The sequence below is a fragment of the Balaenoptera ricei genome, chromosome 14 (genome assembly GCF_028023285.1).
Source record: "Balaenoptera ricei isolate mBalRic1 chromosome 14, mBalRic1.hap2, whole genome shotgun sequence".
NCBI lineage: Eukaryota > Metazoa > Chordata > Mammalia > Artiodactyla > Balaenopteridae > Balaenoptera > Balaenoptera ricei.
Window position 1 is genome coordinate 93,650,514 of NC_082652.1, and position 22,329 is coordinate 93,672,842.

Below are 22,329 nucleotides of genomic sequence, written 5' to 3' on the forward strand. Positions count from 1 at the left end.
CGGCACCAACGCGTGCTCTCAGAGGAGCCCAGCGGGCGGGGCTGCAGAACCCGAGGGTAGACAGGGCGCCCGCCAAGCTGACTCACCAGGAACTTCACGTGCGTGGCGAGATGATTCCGTTTCTACCGTCACTAGAAAACCACGAATGCCCCGAAATATACTGTCCTTTCCAGGAGTATTTTGCACGTTTTTTAGAAATTACATGTTTGATTCCAATTCAAGCTGATTTCTGGGCCTTTTCTCCTTTCAGAAAGTACCTTTATTCTATCTATTGTTTTGTGTTTTAAAACTCACCCCTGATTCGTAGTCTGAGATGAGGCGGAGCAGCTGGGGGACGTCTCGGGGAAGCAGTGGACCGACTCCTTCCAGGCTGAGACGCCACGAGCGCCGCGTCCGTGTGTCTGGGCCTCTAAACAAAACACACCCTTCCCAGCCACCTGTCCCAAACGAGCCCCCAGCACGCACGGTGTCTCTGCTGCGTGCGTGGAAACGGACACACCAGCGCCAGGTGGAGCGGGGCGAGGGGACAGTGGTGCCCGGACGGTGGAGACTCCGGGAGCGAAGGCACCTTCGGGGCTGTGTGTGGAGGGCGAGACCTGGGCGCCTCCCGTCCACCTCTGCGGGGGCAGGGTGTCCCCACACTGCTCCCACCCTGCACCCCTCCTGGCCGGCCCGGGGTTGGCTTCCAGACACCTCTGAGGTCTGACGAGCAGCGTCTCTGTTGGGTCAGGTTCTGCATGCAAGACTGTGGGGACCAAGAGCCACCGCCCCCCACTGGGCTCTCGTTGTAGGAAGGCAGTGAGTGGGTGGACCGGGCCCCAGCTCCTGTGAGGACTTGGCGGCCTCTGCTTGCGGACTGTGGCTTTTTGGGGTCGGCCTTTTGTCTTTTTACAGGGCAGGACCCTGAAGCACGTTCTATAGGGAGAGCAGGACCTTTGGCCTCACGTGGACCTGGTTTCAGGTGGCACATGGCCTCCGTCTCCCGTCTGTACAGTGAGGCTGTCAGTGCCCCAGAGATCTGAGGTTGCCGTGGGCCTCGTGGACCCCTCAGGCAGGGCCCGGCTCACTCCCCTCTCCCCTCTTCAGCCTCCAAGTGACAAACCCGGCTTGCAAATCCGCCTTGGGCCCCAGGGCCGCTCCCTTGGTTCTGTGGCTCTTTGGCTGCAGCTCACTCGTGCCCTGGGTGGGCGGCTGCCCGGGTTTTGTGCACGGGTCACGGGATGCAGGGGCTGGCGAGGTTGCCGCAAACCCGCCCTCTTATCAGGGGCCCGGCGGCATCCCCGACGGCGCACTGCTGCCCGCAGCCAGCGCGTGGGGCAGAAGGCGTCGGGACCAGGCGGCCCAGTTCTCAGGCCAGGCTGATAGAACCGTGACTCTAAAAAGGTCTTTAATTCTGGAACCTGTCTTATTAGGGAGGTTAAATAATTTATAGGCCTATCGTGAAGGAAGGAGAATATTTTAAGGTCGTGTGGGAAAATGTTTCCATCTTATTCAAGAACCTTGTCATGAAGACCTGACAAGGCTCTGGGCGTCCATCACAACCGGGTTGCCATTGGCTGTGTCAGGCCATTATCCTTATTGATGGGAATTTCGGATGCAAGCCTGGCAGGCTGTGTTGCCCCTCAGGGCCCCAGAGCCTTAGGTGGGTCTGTGGTCTGCGGGAGGCCGTGGCATGAATGTTTAATGCTCTGTGTTCCATTTCAGCCCGTCTCTCCCTGCCCTCGACTGGCAGCTGCCATCACACTCAGGACCGTACGAGCTGAGGATCGAGGTGCAGCCCAAGTCCCACCACAGAGCTCATTACGAGACGGAGGGGAGCCGGGGGGCCGTGAAAGCGTTGGCCGGAGGACACCCCAGTGTGCAGGTATCCACTCTGCTCTGACCCCAAGTCCTGTCCCTGCTGCAGGGGCAGCAGCTGGGGCTGGTTTCATCCAAAGGCCACTTTGCGGTAACAGCTAACAGCGCCTTTCATTTTCTGTCTTTTTTTTTTTTTTAAATTCTCATCTCCCAACCAGTTTAGCTAAATATTTTATACACAGTCAAGTCCCAGTGTTCTCCTCAATACATATAATGGTACAGTGAGAGTACCTGCTCTACCGTGCTTGCTTCTGGAGCACATAGATCAGCTGTAATCGTTACACCTGAGGTTCCTTTTCGGTGGAACTGCTTTGGGGGAGCAGGCGATACCCTGAAGATTGTGGGGGGCGTGACCAGCCCGGCGGGGTTGGGAGGACTCCCCTGGATGGGGTTGACGGGGTGACAGCCTGGGCCTGGCGGGGTTGGGAGGACTGCCCTGGATGATGTTGACGGGGTGACAGCCTGGGCCTGGCAGGGTTGGGAGGACTCCCCTGGATGGGGTTGCCAGCAGGTCTTTGTTCAACTAGGAGGCAGAACGGCTGTAGCTTTTGCTTGTGTTTCCTGGTGGGTAACTGAGGTGACCTCGGTACAGCCTGGCTATTGCTTTGTCCCAGTGAACAATCCCCTTTATCCCCATGTGTCCCTGAGCAGTCATGTTTGACTCAGAAAAGATGGGAAAGAGAGAAAAGAGAAGCCAAGGGGAGACAGTGTGTCCAAGAAGATGCCCTGGGCCACCTTGAGGGCCCGTCTCGCTGCCTGGATGGTGGCCAGTGGGCGGCGTGGGCTGGGGGCTGCGGGGGATGGGGCCCACCTCCTCCCGGCCCTCCGCTCAGAATTAACCCCATCCCCCAGCTCACAGATGGGGGCAGACGGGAAGAGCGTGCAGCCCTGCTCTGCCCGCGGCCGCTGTTCCCCTCCTGCGTTGGCCGTGGCTGCCCACCTCCTGGGGCTGCTTCCCCACACGTGGCCACCATCCTTGTGGCATGTCTCCCCGCGGCTGTCAACAGAGCCTCGACCAAGGTCTCCTTGGGCCACGTTAAGATTTGTCCAAAGTGAAGTCCATCTGCACGGCGGCTGCCTCTGGTTTGGGGTTTTCAGAGGCTACTTTTAAAGACTGCATCCTTTCCTCTCTGAAGCCTTGGACCCTTTGAGGCGGTGGTTCCCAAAGTAAGCCTCCCCAGGGTCCCTTAGAGATGCGATTCTCTGGCCCACGTGCCCCACGGGGCCCCGGGTCTGCTCACCAGCCCCGGCACTGGAGTGCCGGCTGGGACCCGCCACTCTGCTCCTCAGCTGGGAACGCGAGGAGCGGGGACCTGCCGTGGGGGTCGGGGCCGGGGCGGCATCGGGGAGGGGCTGCTCCGGCCTCGCGGGGAGCTGGCGGGGCTCTGTCGGGGTGGCTCCGGGCGCCGCGCCCCAGCCTCACACACCCCGGGGGAGATGGGTGTACTTGGCGTCAGAGTCAGCGTGTTCAGAGCTGGTGTCCAGGCCGCGCCCGCCATCCCAAACCTGTCGCCCTCCTCCAGCCTGGGAGATACACGTGAACTCGCAGACAGGCTGTCCTGCAGGCGTTAGCATTTGGTCGTACGTGTCACCTCGTCAGCCCAACGTCTCCCAGCAAACCCCTCTGATGTGACCTGTGACCGTCCCCTTGGACGTGAGTTTGCCCTCTTGTCCTGGAACTGCAGCCGTACGGCGTTGATGGAGACGGTTCTCCCCTGTCTATCTACGCCCCCGCCTGTCCAACCCGCTCCCCATCCCTGTCATTTAGGGAATGGTGCAAGCCGGAAGGGGAAGCAGCAGGGCACCCCGTGTTTGTATTTGATTACATTTAGATAAATAAAAATAAAGCTTGCCAGGGCAGGAGGGCGCAGAGACAAGTGCTGGTCCGCCAACGCGGCAGTCAGGGCCTGGAGTTTGCGGGGTGACGTTAGGGCGACATCGGAGGCTGTGCGCTCGACGCCCATTAACACCCACTTGGTTGGCAGCTTGACTTGGGAAACACAGAGCGGGCTCAGCAGCGCCCAGCGGCCGGCAGCCCTTTCAGGTCCCTCCCGGGCGGAGGCAGGTCGGATAATGCCTGCACTTAGCCAAGTCCATGAACGGTGTTTAAGTCCCTTCCTGCTGCGGTTTCCACTGGAAGAAAGTGCGTTGCTGCTGAATGGAAAAGACGTTACAAAGGTGAGGAAGTAGGCTGTTCAATAAGGAGAAATGAAAATAAAGCAGCAGAGAAATAATGGCCAAAAGCCCCCGTTTCTTGTAAATTATATTGGCGAGGGGTGCTGGTCCTGGAGGGCAGGGAGCCTCGTGCCACGTGGACACTTCTGTCGTGAGACGCAAAGCGCAGGACTGAGGCCCTGAGCGAGGGCCGTCCCTGTCCTTGGCCTGGTGGCTGTGGTCCTGGGGACGAGGGCTTGCCCCGCCTCTTCTGGGAGCACAAGGAGCCCACACCCTGCAGGGTCACAGCACCGCGCTCCTGTGCCCACCGGGCAGGTGGCTTGGGCACAGGGTGGTGGTAGTCTCTCAGTGTAGACGAGATGGAGAGGATTGAGACTTGTGGAAGAATTCTGAAACTTGAAACCGCATTGAAAATATCTTAAGAGTGAATCCGCCAAAATTATTTCGAGTTCAGTGATGGCAGGATGGGAGAGGCTGCTTCTGGGTTTAAGCAGAATGAGGGCCCCTCCCCCTGCCACACAGCTGAACCGCGAGAGGAAACCAGGCTCAACAGAAATGTCAGCCTCTGTCAGCATTCCTCCTGCAAGAAGGTTAGTACTGGAGAGTTCTCTGATCTCTCTGCAGTAGAGGGAGTCTGTGTGCAAGGTGAGGTAGGCAGGTAAAAACAGGGGCTTTGGGGTTTGTTTTCTTTTTCAGTTAGTGGAGCACAGGCTGGATAAAAATAGAATTTGCACATAATTATAAAACAGATGAAAACAGAAAACTCTCTCAGTTGCCGTGAAAGCCCAGTAACCACAGAGTTTTATTCTGCGCCGTGAGCTATTTTAGCTCATCCTCCGACACCAGCGGCTTCTCGGAGCCTCGGCCGCAGGCCGATCCACGTGTTGGGGAGACAGCCGCCCCCACTGGCCGTTCTGCGGTCGCTGGTCGGAGGGAAGCCAGGTGTCGGTTCCGGGGCACCCAGGCCGTCCCTCGGAGCCGCTGTCACGTGGAGCTCAGAGGAGGCCAGCGGTCGTGGGGACCGCACCAGGGGCTGTTGCTGCCCTCCTAGGACAGCCAGCTCATCGGCTTGCTTCTGCATCCCCAGGCTTGTCTGAAGTCGGGGGCGGCGGCCTTGTGTAGCGCAGAGGCCCTGCCAGGCCCAGGGAGGACTCCTGCATTTCCCGAGCATCCCAGACGCAGCGGGAGCCGCCTCCACCCCGCCGCCCCCTCCTCTGAGTCTAGGAGACGCGACGAAATGCAGAGCCTTCTCTCCAGGCAGAATCAGACTGAAATTTCAGAATAGGAGAGGACTTTGCATTCACGTGGTCTTGTCCCCCGTTTTCATTTGGGGACACAGATGCGTATGGGGCTCGCCCAGCATCCTTCGGGGGCTGGTGCCGGGAGTGAGCGTTCCAGACTGTCCACCACCCAGACTTTCCAGAGTCCTTGACGGCCCTGGCGGGTGTGCCCGGCGGGTGCGTCTGGGCCCCCGAGGCTGCTGTGACGGCCCTGTCAGGTGCTGGCTCCCCTCCCCCGCGGGCTGGAGCTGGGTGGGTGTGGCCGTCCTCCATGAGGCCCCCGGCTCCAGCGGCGGGTGTGCGTGTGATGCGGCCACAGCGAGCGCCAGGGGCCCCGGGCTCTGCGCTGGCCTTTGCTGACTTTGTAATGATGGGACCAGGGAGGAAGGGAGTGTGGGTTTCCCTGAACTTTAAAATCGTGCCTTTTCCCCTACTGCCAAAGGATTCAGACACACGTAGAATCCTCCTGGGTGGGAGGCGTCCAGCTGGGGGCAGGGTGGGGTGTCCTGGCTCCCAGTGCCCAGGGCCCCTCGTGTCCTCGGTCCAGACCTTCTGCCACCAGCGCCCCGGGTGTGTGTGTAAATCCATGGGCCGCTGGTTTAAGATGCAGGAGCCCCGGGATTTAAGATGCAGGAGCCCCGGGAGCTTCCGACGGAGATGCAAAGGCCTTTTCCGGTGGTGCCAGCAGGACAGAGCGACCCGGAGCAATCAGAGCTGGTGCTTCACACCGTTGTTCTGTGTCTCCTGAGCTGCAGGGCTCACACCGACTGTCCGGCGGGATGACTGCTGGGCCCCTCCCGGCCTCCTCGGCCCGTTAGTCTGCTCGTGGGCGAGGGTCTCTGGGTGCGGCGGCCCCTCCACCCCGGGGGCCAGGTGTTCTGGGTGCGTCTGGGGGCCCTCCCTTCCGTCCAGCCTCCCAGCCCGTCCTGCTCACACCCCGCCCCGCGTCTGCGCTCAGCGCCCGGACGGCAGCCGCAGCTGGTTCCCTGCCGTTGCCGTCAGTGGGTCTGGGCTGAGGGGGGAGATTCCCCCACCTTCTCCCTGGGGAGGGAGAGCGGAGGGCGTCGTCGGGCTGTGTGGAGTTTGCCTTTCCAGTGTCCTTGCTGATAACTCAGGGTACGCGTCCCCAGAGGGGTCCCTGGGTCCCCGTGCTCCCTCTCCGTCCGAAGAGAAAGGTGCAGCTCCAGGAGGCCGATTCTGTCCACTTCGCTGTTCTTCCCGCTGCGTCCCCGTCTCCCTCCTGCCCTCCTGGGCTGTTGTCCAGGCCTGGCCGTCCCTCCTCCCTGCCCGCTGTGCTGCATCCCTGATGCCCGGTCCCCGTCCCGAGGGCAGAGGTCCCTTCCGGGAAGGTCCCCGGTTCCTGCCGCCCCGTGGGGGCTGGGGGAGTGAGCTGGGGGTCGTCACGACCTCTGACCCAGGGGTCAAAGGATGAAGCTCTGTTTACCCAGTTACCAAAATAACCTGCTCGATAGCATCTAGCCCGTCACACAGGAGGCCAGGCCTGTGTGAATAATTAATAGGTTGCAGAAACGTGAGACTCGGTGGAGGCCTGTCAATTCCTAAACAGCACTTTAGGTTTGTAATTTGTGTTCCTGTCAGTTATGAGTGACCAGTGTAACCCCTGTCCGGCCGGGTGGCTGGCGGGGGGATGCGGGGACCACCCTGGCCCAGGCAGTGGAGACTGGGAGGCCGGGCTGGCCCAAGGCAGGGTCCCGGCCCCGGCCTCGTGCCCTGCGTGGTGCAGGGGCCTCTCTTTAGGGTGGTCGGCTTTGAGGCTCAGGTTTGCCCCCATAGACCAGGACAGGTATTTTTCTATTATGTACGACGTTTGAGCTGACACCGAGGAAGGAACACACCAGGAACCAGTCATTCTTTCCAGATCGTTACAATCAGCCAGTCGGCTGTTATCACTTTTCATTTCCTGTAGCACCCCGCACCCCTGGGTCCAGAAGCATCAGCATTTCAAGAAACAGGCTTCCTGGGAGTGTCTGAATACTGCGGACAAACAGCAGTGCTTTCTTTTATCTGGTGTCCACGGCATGCTCTGTTTTACCCAAAGCTTCGCTCCATTTTTTGTTACGGAAACCGGATTGAGACGGGATCGTTAACCTGGAAGCCAAGGTTTTCACAAAAGCCAGAGAAACCGGTGCTAGTGGAAGAAATTCCTTGGGCCCAGGGAGGAGCTGAGGGCCAGAACTGCCCGATAGCAGCAGCCCTGCTCCAGCCCAGACCCCACCCACTACCCCGGGAGCTGAGACAGCGCTCGGACGCAGGTCTGGCCCTAGCCCGGACCCCGGTCGTCTGGCAGCCAAACGCCGCTGACCTGCCCGTGGGGCGGATTAATCTTTTATGCGGCAGCTGCCCTCTGCTCTTCCAGCAGCATCTGGGCAGGTGGCCGTTTCCTTCTGGGCCGGCCGCGCACACAGGCCTGGACAGTCTCACTCTTTGTAGACACACCTGTGTCGCGGGAGCTGCTGCCATTGTTCCCGCGACACAGTGGGCTCTGCGGAAGCTCAGGGCACCGAGCGGGTGGGGGGGGGGGGTTGCCATTTATGTTCCTCCCAAAGCAAAGAGGTGCCTGTGCCTGCGTGGTCTTGGTAAGGGTGTTCAGTGGAGTCGCACCGTGTCAGCACGAGAATGCAGTGAAGGTGCCAGTAACAATAATAGGAAAGATAGCTGGGATTTTGTTGCTGTCTGCTGACACACGGCACAGACACTCGGTCTCAGGTACGGCACATTGGTTTTTAAACACCTGTTTTAGAGTTTCATTGGCCAGCAGAACTGAGGACAGCGCAGTTCAAGTTTTCCTGCAGCCGATACAGTCACTGGGGGATAAAGTCCGCGAGTAGCTCAGCAGTGGAAACCTTTTCAGAGCAATAAACAACATCGTCAGCCTCCAAAAGTCTTCTAATTCAAAAGCTTTGGCTTCTGTGTTCCAGGCTGCGGAAATTTTAGAATAAAAGTCGCTTCGGGCACAGAACCTCTGATGATTGTCCATAATTCTGCTATGGTTTCTGCATTATCCCAGGAGGTTTTCCTGGTGTCTTTTGAGGACAGAGCCGTGTGCCGGACCGTTTCAGTTCAGAGCTATGCGTCTGCACCCCGGCCCCATCGCAGCTGTCAGAACACTCACACGCGGTGCAGGTGGGAGGGGGGTGGGTGCCAGACGGTGTAACGGAGATAATGGTGAGAAACCACCGTCTTTGATAAAAATGACAAAACAGGGAAATCTGTGGCCCTGGCCGGCCCTCCCCTCTGACCGGGGCTCCATGGTCTCCTGGGGGCCACACCACGGGCGGCTGAGTCCAGTACCCTCGGCTGGGGGGTGGCCCGGTGGGAGATCCCCGCTCCGTTTGCCTCGGGGCCGGGTCTCCCTCCCGCTGGCAGCCCCCAGCCTGCTGCCGCGTGCAGAGCCCTGTCCTTCGTCTTCGGGCCAAGCTGTCCGCGGGGAGGGCCTGCCGGGCGTCGTCCTCCTGGGGCGCCGCCCGGCACAGGGACGTCGGGAGGTGCGCCCACTGCGCAGCCTGCCCTCCCTGGGCAGGAAGAGGACGAGGGCCACGGAGGCCGCGCCGGCCCGAGCTCTGGGGCCCAGTGTCTGCGCCCGGTTGGCAGGCGGATGGCTTCGAGCAGCGACCGCGTGTCCAGGTCCCCCTGGCCACCCCTTCTCCTGCTGTGCGTTGCAGACGGCGCTGTCTCTGGGGGGCGCTCTGGGTTGGGGGGCTGCTGGCTCCCTGAGCGCGGGCCCCGCCCAGCACGCAGCTGGGGAGCCGCGAGCACCCCGCCTGCACACTCGAGGGTGCGGCGGCGCCGTCTCGCCGAGCCAGGCTTCCAGTCTCCTTCTCTTCCACGGGTCCGCGGGACGCTGGGCTCTGGTCAGCCCAGGTGGCCAGCTCGGCCCTGCTGTGGGCCGGGCCCTGCCCAGCGGGACTCATGATGGTGCCGTGGTGGCCGTGGTGGCCGTCCCCTCAGCAGCAGCAGGTGCCCGGGCAGGGCTGGCCCGACAGCAGGCCAGTGACCGTCGCGTGGACGTGTGGGTGGGTGTCTGACAGACAGTGCCCTCGGCCCGCACAGCGCCTCCGTCAGCCCTCGTCTGGGCCCTGCCCGAGGCCACCCTTTGGGCGCTGGTGATAAACACCAAGGGCCAGGCCCTCTGCCCGCCCCGTAGGCCTTGGGGGTGGCCACTGCCCCCGTCCATCGTGCAGTGTTTCCAGTGAGTTCAGAGAGGCCGTCCCGGGGAAGGAGGGCTCGGGAGCACAGCCTTGGCCCTGCCCGCCTGAGGTCTGGTCTGCTGTGAGCTGACCGCATGCCCTGGGCCTGTCCTCCCTCCCGGGCCGTGGGGGGCAGGGGGCGCCCTGTGGGGAAAGCTCTCCTGTGGTTTTGGAGACCGAAAGCTCACACGACGCAGTCTCTTAAGTTAATCCAGTACTGGGAAAATTGGGGTTGAAAAAAGTGGAACCAGCTTGTGAGCTGGATTTTTTCCTTCCTGCAGAGTTCCTTTGGGTATTGTGTAAAGATGCAAATTTTACATCTGGGTTAAATGCATGATTTCCCTTTAAATTGCCTGCTGCGCTGTGCACAAGGATCTCTTGCTCGGTGTATGTTTGTACCATCTCGAAACTTAGTGGAAAGTAATTTCCCTCAATTAACTGGTCCTTTGTACGACGCTCCTGCCACTGTGGGCTTGCGCTGTGGGAATTTCAGCACCGAGTAAATTTGGCCTCAGTCATTCCCTCCGCCCGTCATCCTGCCGTGCAAGAGCGAGGTGAGCATAGCAGCTAAAAGCAAACATTTTTATGTGTAGGAAACTCAGCAGGCCTTACACCTTGAAAATGGAATAGCACATTTTGTTTAGTTTAGGTTGAAGCAAAGAGAGGTCATTGTTATGACAGGTAATTTTATAAATATTATTTTGACAGATAGTAGAACGTGCCAGGGGCAGAAAACCCATGCAGTGGAACATGTGAAGTATTTAAATTACTTCTCTTAAAGTGAACTTCATGTTTTAAATAATAGATGTTTACCTTCTGGGTTAAACCTTAAATATTCCCATTTTCACTGAAATGGCATGTTTTTAAAAAGGCAAAGTTATTCCCACAGTCCGCTGCAGCCTACGTGCCGTCAGAGCAGGGCCCCAGTGTGAGTCCCGTGGGATTTGAAGTTGTCATTTTCAAATCGTCTGACCCCGGCCAGGCCATGTGCCGGCCTGGGGGCTGGGAGGAATATACGCCTTGGCCACACAAGAGACAGTCTTAGCCAAAGACTCATTTACATATTCTTGTATTAAATGTCACAAAATGGAATACTAAGAGGCAAAATTTGTTTCTTCATCAGTCTCTGATTTTATTTTTACATTTCCTGTTTTAAAAATGTAGGTCAAGTCCAGCACAGAGTACAGGTTTCTTAGGAGGTTCGTTAAATTGTCAAAAGACTGGACTCAACGCTCCCCAGCAGGGAGAAGTTGGGTGGACCCGGCAAGCTGGTCCTGGTTCCCCCCCAGCTGAACTCTGTGTGTGTAGAGATGCTCATGTGTCCACACAGGAAACAAGCTCTTCAGTTCAAACAGGAGCGGCGTCTTGTTTCTGCAGAATTAAGCCATGTTAGCAGGACCCACCTTGAAATGAGCATCGGGAGCCGGGTGGCTCCTGGCGGGTTCTCTGTGTGACGGCCTTAGAGCAGGAACGGCTCTGCACTGGCCTTGAGGGAGGCACAGCAGGCCAGGACGACAGCGAGTGGACGGGTGGGTCTCTCGGTAAACTTGATGCTTCCGCCAGTTCTCTGCTCGCCACGGCCACTCGGGTTCAGCCGCAGGCCTGAGACCGACTCCCCTCCTCTGTGCACATGCCCATCAGACACTCATCTGGTCCATATGGGCCAGACACCTGTGGGTCAGGATGATGAAAGCTCGATTATTTTAATAGGAAGGAACCACTCTGAATATGAGCACATCCGTGGGTGCTTGGAACCACGTCACAGATGAAAACGATAGAAATAGGGAGCCTGACGCATGAAACTCCTGCTGCCAGCCAGGAAATAAGATCTTCCCGACCAGCTGCAGAACTCCAGAGCAAGTCTGGAGCGCGTGCGCGCGTGTCTGAGTGTGAATGTGCACGTGTGTCGGTGCACACCTGTCCTACATGGAGCTCCTCCTCGTCTCCAGACAATCTCAAGGGTGACATTCAGAACCCCTGGGAGCCACTCCACAGCCTGCGACAAACGTGGGCTGTTCAATATTAATCGGGTGCTACAGAATGCTCCGGAGATGCCCACAGACACCGGACACCCGTGGTGAGCTCGTGTGGGGGCCTCAGCGCTGCTGGACGTTCACCTGTAGCTGTAAATTCATTCATCGGGGGCTGCGGTCCAGCAGTGGCCAGTCCTGGCTCGTGGCCTGCTGTCTCCTGCCCACAGCTGCGACCCCACGCAGACCCCGTTGGCCGGGAGACGGGGCGGGGTGGAAGGGGCCGCTGACCCTGCGGGGGCCCCGCCCTAATAAGGCGCCACCAGTGGCCTGGCGCCCAGGCACATCCTTCCCGGGGGCCCCAAGTGGGTGGCGCGCGGGCCCTGGCGCCCTGCTTGCTGAGTGCCTGTGAGTCTCCCGTGAACGGCCTGTCATTGTTTGGGACTGTCTTCTGAGCTCTGAAAACTTACACGTGGCTTCATCTCGTTCTTAAGTGAAGTCGGCGCAGTGCTGGGTCTTGGTCAGCGCGGCCTCGATGAACGGTTGGCTGCTGACTTGAGCCACACTGGAAACAGCAGGCGCTCGCTTCTCTGGGTTGAAGAGACATTTGTTCCCAAACGCAGGGACGGAGGAGAGCTTGGGGAGGCCGCAGTGGGGGGGACGGGGCGGACGCTGCTATCTGGATGTCGTAGAAAGAAATGGAGAACCAGCCAGGGCAGCATACAGTGAGTTCTCCGCAAGGAGGACAGAGGGCGGGACACCCAGGCCAGAGAAAGCGCTCAGCGCCCAGCACCGGACCTTCCAGCAAAATGCCGACTTGTTCGTCTGGACGGAGCTTCAGCTTCCATTCTAACATCCCAACTTGGAAAAATGACCCGTAGAGACAGAAGCAGGATCTCGGTCACCGCGGTCAGCTGCAGCCGGACCGGAGGTTTCCCGTTTCTTCGGGTCACTGACGCGTGCCCCTCCTGTGCTCCCTCGGTCACCTGGCAGCCTGGCCCTTTGCGCTGTGCCCCGGCCCCCTCCGTGTCCTGAGCCAGTGCGGCTTGGAAGGTCTTGGTCATCCAGTCTGAGCTTCTTCCCTGTGGGCTGTGAGGTGAGCGTCAGGGCGCCTTCCCACAGGGCAGAGACGGAGCCCGGACGGGGCTCACGGGGCGCATGGACCCGACCACAACCCCACTGCGGGGCTGGTTCTTCCGTGGCTTCCGCTCGGCCGCAGGGCTGGGAGGGGCTCCCGACCCCCTGAGAATCCCGCGGGGGAGCAGGCGGGTCCGGGGCCTGCAGGTGGCCTCGTTGGCACTGCCGTTCCAGGGCCTCTGCCGCTGTGGAAGTAGTGACAGCGCTCTCGGGGACGGCACTAGTTTGGCCCAGCAGACTGCGTTACAGTTGCTACCTGTTGTCAGAGCGGCTAAAATTAGTCCAGGGAGAACGTGACCACAACGCGAGAAGCCGCACAGCTGTGCTGACTGAGCCTTTCCGCTCGTGGGGCTGCCCCTCCCGCGGGGGTCCTGCGTCGGGACCCTTGGGGGCTCTGGCTGGACGCAGGTCGCCTGCCTCTGCAGGAGGAGGGGCTGAGCCCCAGGGGTCCTGTGGAAGCTGCCTGCTTGCTTCAGGATTTGCCTCTTGAGCACAGTCAGCTGTGACCTGGACGGAAAAGGCGAGTCAAGTTCAGTTCTGAAGAGGACTCACCCTGAGGGAGGCAGCGGCTGGAGGTGCAGGGGCACGAGGAGGGCTCTGGCCTGCGCCCATGGTGGTCGGCCCGGCGGCGGCCGGTGTAGCTCCTGAAATGCGGGGCCAGCGCTCTCCCGTGGGCTCCTCGTGCACGATGGGCTCGTTCCGGTTCTGGGGCCCGAGTCTCACTGGGTTTCGTGCCCACACACAGTGTCTTCAAGACCGTGCGCCCAGCCGGCCGGCCCACACGATCGGAACGGCCACGCGCGGCCCCCGCCACCCCCCGTGGTGGGTCTGATGCTGGTGGCAGACGGGCCACGACCTGGGGCTCCCCGCAGCCGGGCCAGGGGCGCCTGCAACGGGCACCAGGGCAGCACGCAGCCACCGCCTGCCAAGCCAGGCGAAAAAGGGCCGATGCTGTTGGTTTCTTGTTTGCAAGCATCCTGCTTGCTGCTTCGGACTGGACTGAGCAGGGGAAAGTGGATGGCGTCCTCTTGGGCGAGTGTCTGAGTTCATCAGGGGAGGCTTGTGCGGAGGGCTTGGCACGGGCCCAGCTTCGGGTGGGGCCCCACGAGCTGCTGTGTCGCCCGCGCGTGGGCAGAGGGGTGGCCTGAGGAGGAGGCAGTGGCCCGGAGGGACCGGCTCTGCTTCCCATCTGCCCCTCCTGCGGGTCCCTGTCGCTGCCCCGGGCACGGGGCACGTGTGCTCCTGGGATGCAGGTACACGCGTGCAGGTGTGCACTGCACGTCTGTGTGCGTGTGTCCCAGCGTGGGCAGCCAAGTGTTCAGAACCGACTGCGGAGCAGAGGCCCCAGACTTCGGGGCACGAGGCGCAGGAGGGGCGGGGGGACCAGCCTCGGCCCGCGCACGCGCCCCTCTGCGCCAGCCTCTGCGCGGGCAGCACGGTGGGTCCGGGCGTCGGCGCGGCGCTCACAGGCCTGCCCCCCTCTCTCCCCAGCTGCACGGGTACATGGAGAGCGAGCCGCTCACCCTGCAGCTGTTCATCGGGACAGCGGACGACCGGCTGCTGAGGCCCCACGCCTTCTACCAGGTGCACCGGATCACCGGCAAGACCGTCTCCACCACCAGCCACGAGGCCATCCTCTCCAACACCAAGGTCCTGGAAATCCCGCTGCTGCCGGAGAACAACATGCGTGCGATGTAAGCCGCGGCCTCGGGGGCTCGGTGGGCGGGGGCGGGGGCTCGGGGGGGCGCTTGCACGCCTGCATCTCTCCCCACATTTCCTCAGCTCAGGGGCCCTGGGTGCCCTGGGCTTAACACCTCGGTAAACTTTACAAATATTTATGACAGCGGATTTGTTTCTTCCTAGGGTTTCAGCCCCTGTGCATGTTGCCACTTAAACTAAGTATCTCAGTTCACAGCTGTCAGTACTTCCTCCCTGTGTGAACGTGGCACCCATTTATTTCTGCGAATGCTCTGTGGAAGTTAGAGCAATGGTTAAAAGGCAAACATTGAAACGTTAAAGAGACCAGTATGTCTGGGCCGTATTTTCACTGAGGGTTTCTGCATCTCCGATGTGGCCAGCTGGAATGTGCAGGTCAGATCTGACTCAGTAGTTTAGAGGTGAATTGGTTAACAAGCTGCAGGGTAATCTTCTCTTGTCCAAGTACGGCCTGTGGCTTCCTGAACTGAGTGACTGCTGTGTGCATTTCACTCCTGAGCTGTGAATGCAGCAGAGAGAGGGGACACGGTTGTCCCACAAGACTTACCTTCTCCTGGGGGCCTCTGGGGCGGGGGACGTAAGGCAGGAATTCATTAGCACGGGGGGCCTGTTGGAGAGTTTGGGGGCGAGTGTCTGTGGGGGGCGGCACGGAAGCCGAGAGCTGACCCTGCAGGAAGGCAGCAAGTGCAAAGGCCCCAAGGCAGGAGTGAGTTTGGGGCGTCCGTGGGGTAGCGAGGAGCCCAGGGCTGTGGCGGGTGAGGGAGAGAGTGCGGAAGCCACATCGTGTAGAGCTTTGTGTGGGATTTTGATAAGTTATTTGTAACTCATAAACCCTCTAAGTCAAAAACAAAGGGAGGGACTTCCCTGGTGGCGCAGCGGTTAAGAATCCGCCTGCCAATGCAGGGGACACGGGTTCGAGCCCTGGTCCGGGAAGATCCCCCATGCCGCGGAGCAACTAAGCCCGTGAGCCACAACTACTGAGCCCGTGAGCCACAACTACTGAGCCCACGCACTGCAACTACTGAAGCCCACGAGCCTAGAGCCCGTGCTCGCAACAACAACAAAAAAAAAAAAAATAAGAAAGGGAAGGCCTTCTGTCCATGTTGGCTTTTCATGGATTTGGGGGAATTCATTCTAAATCCTTGGGTTTGCTTCAAGAGCTGTAATCACAGTTCCCTCGGACCAGGGCAGATGGTTTGAGAGAACTGCTGGTTCCTTCAGCGGCAGCTGTTCCTTCCGTGGCTGCATTTACCAAAACACCATCCAACCCAGAGACGGTGTAGACACCATGGGACCGGGACTGGCCTGGGCTCCAGGGCCAGGGCTTCCCTGCTGCTGCTCCGGGCTGGGCTGTGGTCCTGACCTAGAGGCATCATGCGGCCTCATTTCCTTAGCTTCTGACAGAGGGAAAGGGCTGGTTTCCATCTGATGAATGACGCCTGGATTGTTCTGCTGGAGTCTGGTGTTGAATGGAACTGTTAAGTTAAATGAAATTAAGTGAAATCATATGAGGCCCTAGAAGACTCAGGATCCTGAGTTAAGGGGGACGCTGCCAGAATCTTAAGTGGAAGGAGGTTTTCGGAGCCGCCGGGGGAGCCTTCTTTGGACGCCGCGTCCTGCTCCGGGGCGTCCACGCGAGCCCAGGGCGGTGGGGCTGGGGCTTCTGGAGCCCTGAGCGTGTGGCAGCTCTGCCTGCTTGGGCCCCGGGCGCCTGAGGCCGGGGCTGGCTCGTCTCCCGCTGCCTCGGCCCCAGCCCACTTGACGGGTGGGTGTCTGGCCGCCCCGGCCCCTGGGCAGGGCCGCAAAGACCCTGCGGTGCACGGTCGCCCGGGATGGGGCAGGGGTCCGGGGCCGAGCGTAGACTCTTGTTTCCGGCAGCATCGACTGCGCCGGGATCCTGAAGCTCAGAAACTCTGACATCGAGCTCCGCAAGGGGGAGACGGACATCGGGAGGAAGAACACGCGGGTGAGGCTGGTCTTCCGCGTCCACGTCCCGCAGCCCCACGGCCGGACGCTGTCGCTGCAGGTCGCCTCCAACCCCATCGAGTGCTGTGAGTGCCGCCCTCCCTGCCTCCAGGCCGAGCGGCGCCAGCCCCTGCCGCAGGCTTCCTTGCCAGTAGCGCCTTGGCTCTCGTGCGCACAGCCTCCGAGCCGTGCTCCTCCCACCCAGCACCCGCGCCTTCCCGCGCAGTCACGGACACGCCTGCACCCTGGCCAGGGCGCCCGCAGCTCCTGTGCGCGCGTGGTGTGAGGGCTGCCGCCGACTGCCGGCACCTGCAGGAGGCCGTGAGAGGGAAAGGAAGTTTGTCCCGAGGTACCGAGATGTTTGCGGTGACCGAATTTGACTTAATACCCGCACGTTTCAGGGAACTTGAGAAAGTGGCATTTTGGCCTTGAAATCTGTTGGATTGAAGGGACCTAAGTTTGCAAGCCTGCCCGTAACCCAGGCCTCTGTGCCCGGTGGCGCTGGGTTCGCTGCCTTCGGTGTGCGGGGACAGGCATAGGTGGTGAGATGCTTCAGGCTTGGACGCTCCTGACCACTCAGCCCCTCCGGGGGCTGGGACAGCCGAGGCCTGGGGTCAGCGTCCCCTTGCAGTGACTCTGCTCGTTTTTGTTAGCAAGTCGGGCGACCGGTTCAGCTCCGTACGGAAACCCCCCAGTGCCCGCCCCCGACCCGGCATCCGGACGCGGGGGGGACCAGACCCTCCACTGGCCACTGCCCCAGCGAGAGCCTTTCCACCCGCCCTCCTCCTCCTCTCATCTCTGAAGCACCGCCCCCCCCACCGGTGTGGGCTGTCTCAGGACACCCCCGACCTCGCGGCTCAGCCACCCACCCGTCTCGGTGGGAACGTCCTGGCTTGGTTCCTTGGCCTCTGACCTGAGCGTCGGCCAGACCTCGGCGATGGGGCACCCTCCCGCCGCAGCCCCTTCTCCGCCGCGTGGTCTTCGCCTCCTTCTCACCCCTGCCCCCCGCTCCTGTGGACCCTCACGTCCAGGCTCTAGAAGTCCATCCCCAGGCCGTGGCGTCTGCCACAGATGGCTGTGCCTTCCTGCCCTGTGGTCCCCTCCCCGTGAGATGGAGCGGGACCCTCCCTCCCGGGTCCCCTGGTTGCTGGGTGACCGTGTCAGGACGCCTGGCTCGGCCTCACCCCTGCTCCTGCCAGACTTCTGCCGCCTCCCGCGTCTGGCCTCTGCCCGTCCCGCCCTCCCCGACAGCCTGAGCTCGGCCGCCTGTGGCCCGCCAGCCCCTAGGCCAGAGCCCGCTTCGCACGGGTCCCCACATCCCAGCCCCTAGCTGGGGGCGCCTGCCCCGGGGTCTCCCTGCTGCTCCCGGCGGGCGGGCCGTGTCCTCCCCATCAGCAGCAGGACTCCCCGCGGCTTCCCCAGGCCCCTCCCATGGGCAGTCAGTCACCCTAGCAGAGCGCGTTCACTGGCTCGCACACGCGCGTGTGCACGCTCTCCACTGAGAGGTGAGCCTTCTCCACGTGGACAAGTCAGAGGCGTGGCTGCCTTCCGTGTCACTCCACCCCGGAGTAAGGCTGTGAAGACACGGACCACGAGTGGCCACTCTGTTCTGTGAACCAGGGACGGGTCGCACTGCTCACCCAGAAACCCTTTTAAAGCAGGGCCGCCCCCGGGAGGGCCAAGCAGAGGGGCCTGGGCGTCTCACTCCCGTTGCTCTCCTGCCCCACACAGCCCAGCGCTCGGCCCAGGAGCTGCCCCTCGTGGAGAAGCAGAGCGCGGCCAGCGGCCCTGTCCTCGGCGGGAAGAGGATGGTCCTGTCCGGCCACAACTTTCTGCAGGACTCCAAGGTCATTTTCGTGGAGAAAGCACCAGGTATCTTCTTTTAAAACCGACATCGAGCCCTTGCCGTTAGGGCGCCGGCGGAGGTTGGCTGGCAGGAGGTGGGCGCCGGCGGCCACGGGTGCAGTGCACAGTCCTGGGCCACTGCACGCGGTGCCGGCCGTAGAGGGGCTGTAGGTGCGGGGCCTCCAGGAGGCTGTGCTCTGCTGAGGGGCGGCCCCGCGTCCGCCTGGCTAGCGGGCGCCTCCCTCGTGGGCTCCGACCAGCTCCTGCTGCCGGGCCTGCCCGCGCGGACGCGTCTTCTCGTTTCTCAGAACCACAGACCGTCCGAGGCAGGCGCCCGGGCACGGAGCGGCCACGGTAGCCGAGCGGAACCCCACTGGGGCCCGGAGACCTTGCTGCACCCCCGTGGCACCCTTCAGGCCCTCGCCCTTGTCAGCACAGAACCCCAGGGTGCAAAGGCAGATGCTGTTCTTTTAGTGACGGTGGTCTCTGGGCCACTCCGTGCGTGTGCGCGCGCCTGTGTGGGCCTCTGCACGTGTGCTCGGGAACGGGGGCTGCAGGTTTGAAGGAGAGGGTCTCCTCCCTCTGGTGTCTGGGGAACCAGGCAACGAGTCTCTCGCTGTGCTGCAGGGGAGACGCAGGGGCGGCACGGCTCCTGCCCCGGGACGCCGGCCCAACCACGTGGCCACGTGGCAATAAGGGGAGCGTGTGGACCTTCTGTCTCTCTCAGACTCCGGAGTTTGTTTTTGGGGCGGGTTCCTTGCAGGGGGCTGGCCCCCAGGCTGGGGAGGGGGCTCCTGTGGGGTCCGGGCCTGCTGCCTTGTTCCTCTCCTTCTCTTTCCCAGCCACGGTCCCCCCACCGAGCGCCGGAGCGGGGCTCATGCTGATTACCGCAAACCGCGGAGGCACTCAGCCTCCGTAATGGGGTTGATTTTGTACAGTTTGCCGGAAACTTAAGTACTTCAGTCAAAATGGGCTTAAAAGTCTCTCACGTTTAACTTGTTCTGCCTGTACGATCACACATGTGATTGGAAACTGTTTTAGAGGATGGAGCAGACCCGACCAAGTACAATGGTAGGGGAGGAATTTGTGTTCCCCAAAAGCTCCTCTTTGGAGGAGGTGAATTCTGAAATAATTTAAGCTTCTGTGCTTTAGATGTGTGCACATGTGCAGTGCGTGTGTGGGGGGGGAGGGGGGGAGCCCAGGCCCGGTGCTGCGCCTTCACCACATGCTCAGCGCGCACAGAGACGTCTGGTGGGAACCAGCCAGCGCCCCTCGCTGTTCCCTCGGCCCGTCAGCCCCGACTTTGACCTTGGTGCCAGGATGGGACTGTGAGACGTCTCCTGACCCCCTCGGCTTGTCGTGGGTGCCCGTGGGGTGCCTAGGTTGGCGTGGCTCGCCGCGGCCCGGTCACGGGGCCTTCACAGCGGCCACCCGCCTGCAGGTGGGAGCCGAGTCCTCGGATGTCCGGCCGTCGTCCTCACGTGGCCTCCCGGGCCGCCCCGGCCCCCGTGCCGGCTGAGCGCCGCCGTCGCTCGCTGTCACGTCGGGGCCCGTCCCCAGCCCGCGCGCTCCTGCAGCGGCTCTGCGTCTGGCAGGCAGAAGGCGAGAAAGCAGCAAGTGGGTGGAGACCAGACATCCCGTGAACACGGTGTGACAAGGGAGACGTAAAGAGGCGGCTGTGCGTCCTGTCACGTCGTGCTCGTGTCCGAACAGGGCTGTTGGCCCGTTGGCGCGCATACTCGTGCCCGTTCTGAGTTTGCAGGAGGGGGCAGGTGTCCACACGCTTTCCACCTCCGCCGTCATCCTCAGTAGAGTGCACACCGGTGCTGCCTGGCCGGCTGAACTGTCACTGGGCTTCTCTTGGTTGATTTGCGGGGGGAGAAACCACTGAAGTCCATTTAGACTCAAAGGCTAATCGTCCTCTAGGCTTGCGAGGAGGCCGCCTGGTCTGCTTGAAGGTTCTTTCACGCCCTGGTTGGTGGCAGCGAGGCTGGCGCGCACAGTGAGCCTGGTCTCTGGCGCCGCTGGACGTGGGCAGCGGGCCCCGTGGCAGCCGCTGCAGGAGCAGGAATGTAGCTGCCGTGAACGCCGCCACGTCCGGCGCCGGGGGGAGCCGAGCTCCGCATCGCCACGTCCCCTCGGCTGCACTGGGCCGCGCTCGGAGCGTCCACAGAGTTTCAGCGTTCCTCCTGGCTGAGGCCCCACCGTCACCTGTGTCCTCATCGTGGTGACCGAGCAGGGTCCCCGAAGGAGGACGGCCCTCGGGATGTAGAAGCAAAGCCCCTTCTGTGGACGAGGGGCCCGTCACAAAGAGCCGTGGACCAGCCACGCTCTGGCTGCATAAGTGACAGGACCTTCCGGAACGTCCTGTGAGTCTTCTGAGGTCTTTGTGTCCAGCAGGAGGCTGCAGGGCCTGGCCTTCAAGGTTGACAGCTGTGGCCTCCGCGTCAGATGACACCTCCCACGGTGGCCACGTGTGTGCGTGGACACCGGCACAGGCTCACATAGGGGGTGCGGCAGGTGCAGGACGCCATGGCAGGGCCACCTGCAGGAAGTGAGATGCTGTGCCCCGTCTCCCACTGAAGATCTGGGGGTCTCTCTTCAGACCTGTGCACGGGGGACACATCTGTACACATGCGTGAATATTTGAAACAGCCTGACATATGAGAACACAGAGAGAGCGCCCACGTGGAGGTGAGCTGCCTCTTCTGGAGACAGGAGAGAGGAAGGCTTCAGAGGTTTCGTTGCCGTGAATGTTACCAGGTTCTTGATGCCGACGCTGAAAGTCCCCGCTGTGTGCAGCCCCGGCCTGTCCTCTGCAATTCCTGGAAACTGTGTGAAGCCTGTTTTGGCTTCTTCTGCTGCACAACAGACCTCACCAGAACTTGGCGGCTTCAACGAACAACACTGTTTGCCGGCCCTCGCGTGTGGCTGGACGCAGCCGTGGCCCCCGGGTCTCCTCCGCAAGGCGCCGGGCCTCCTCAAGGCCCAGACTCAGAGGGGCCGCACCGCACTGGGGCTCACCAGCTCCCAGCCTGCCCAGACTCGGGGGTAGGACCCCCAGGGTGTAGACGTGGAGGGTCATCAGGCACAGGCGTGACCGCCTGCCACGCGACTAGACCACCTCCTTGTCAAGCCTCCTACTAAGGCCCCAAAGCCAACACGGCCAGACCCCAGCCCCAAACCCAACAGAGACAGACCCCAGAAGAAAAGATCGCGACCAGGGTTTCCTAAGACCTTAAAACGGAAGCAGGACTTGCTTCCTGCGGGGAAGCGTCTGGAGCCGGAGTCCACACTGAACCAGACGCAGACCTTGCCCGTTTTACGGAAGAGGATCAGAGTCGGGTCGTCACGGGGCCACCCCGGCTGGGTGGTGCCCGGCGGCCCTTTGGCTTTTGGGGTCTGGCCTCTGTGGTCGGCCTTTGCCGTTGGGGGGGGTCTCGGGTAGGGCCTTGCGGTCGGGTGTCACTCACCGGTCGTCCAGCTGGCACTCAGGCTGCAGCCCCGCTGCCCCGGGTGTTGGCCCCAGGGGTTCTGGAACTTGCACAGAACGGACCCCGCTGGCTGGTGCGCCCAGAAGCCAAGACTTGGTGCGGGGGAGACGCTGTGTTCAGACGTTCCTGGCGCTGACCCGGGGAAGGCAGGCGGAGAAGGTGCCGCGCGTCCACGAGGATGGCTGTGGTCATGGGCAGCTGACCTCTGCGGGGGGCGGTCTTAGGGTAGCCCTGGGCCGAGACGCCTCCGGGTGTGGGCTCGTGGGGCGGCGGGGGCGTGGGAGCTGCTGCCCCCTGGTAGCCCCAGCCTGCGACCTGCCCGGGACTGACCCCCAGTGAGTGGACGAGAGCAGCGGCTGGGCCCCTCTTGTCCTAAGGAGGCTCCTTCTCACTTTTTGGCCTCGGAATTGAGTGATCCTCCCACGCTTCTGAACTACACAACATCTTGAACAGGCTTGGGAGGGATCACGCTACCCCGGCACCCCTCTGCGGAGATGGGCAGACGGGCAGGGCCCTGTCAGGTGCGCAGGCTCTGTTGGCGTTAGGGGCCCGAGGGCCCTTCTCCCGATTCCAAGCTCTCCCCTTTATCGGTGTCCCAGGACGCGCCCTCGCCCCTGTCCCCGGGGACCTCCCCTCCCTGCAGGGCTCTCCTCGTGGGTCCGCATGCGAGAGGCTGGGGAGG

The 22,329-nt window shown here is 61.7% G+C and overlaps 1 protein-coding gene across 5 annotated transcripts in view; it reads left to right on the forward strand.

The window, feature by feature from the left end:
- NFATC1 (nuclear factor of activated T cells 1) overlaps positions 1 to 22,329 on the forward strand; it is a 102,368-nt gene that overhangs the window by 28,390 nt on the left and 51,649 nt on the right. For all 5 annotated transcript variants that reach the window (XM_059893743.1, XM_059893745.1, XM_059893746.1 and 2 more), the window contains exons 3-6: positions 1,705 to 1,864; positions 14,119 to 14,321; positions 16,222 to 16,394; positions 18,040 to 18,180. In XM_059893743.1, coding sequence (XP_059749726.1) covers positions 1,705 to 1,864; positions 14,119 to 14,321; positions 16,222 to 16,394; positions 18,040 to 18,180 — 677 coding nt within the window. The remainder of the gene's footprint in view (positions 1 to 1,704; positions 1,865 to 14,118; positions 14,322 to 16,221; positions 16,395 to 18,039; positions 18,181 to 22,329) is intronic.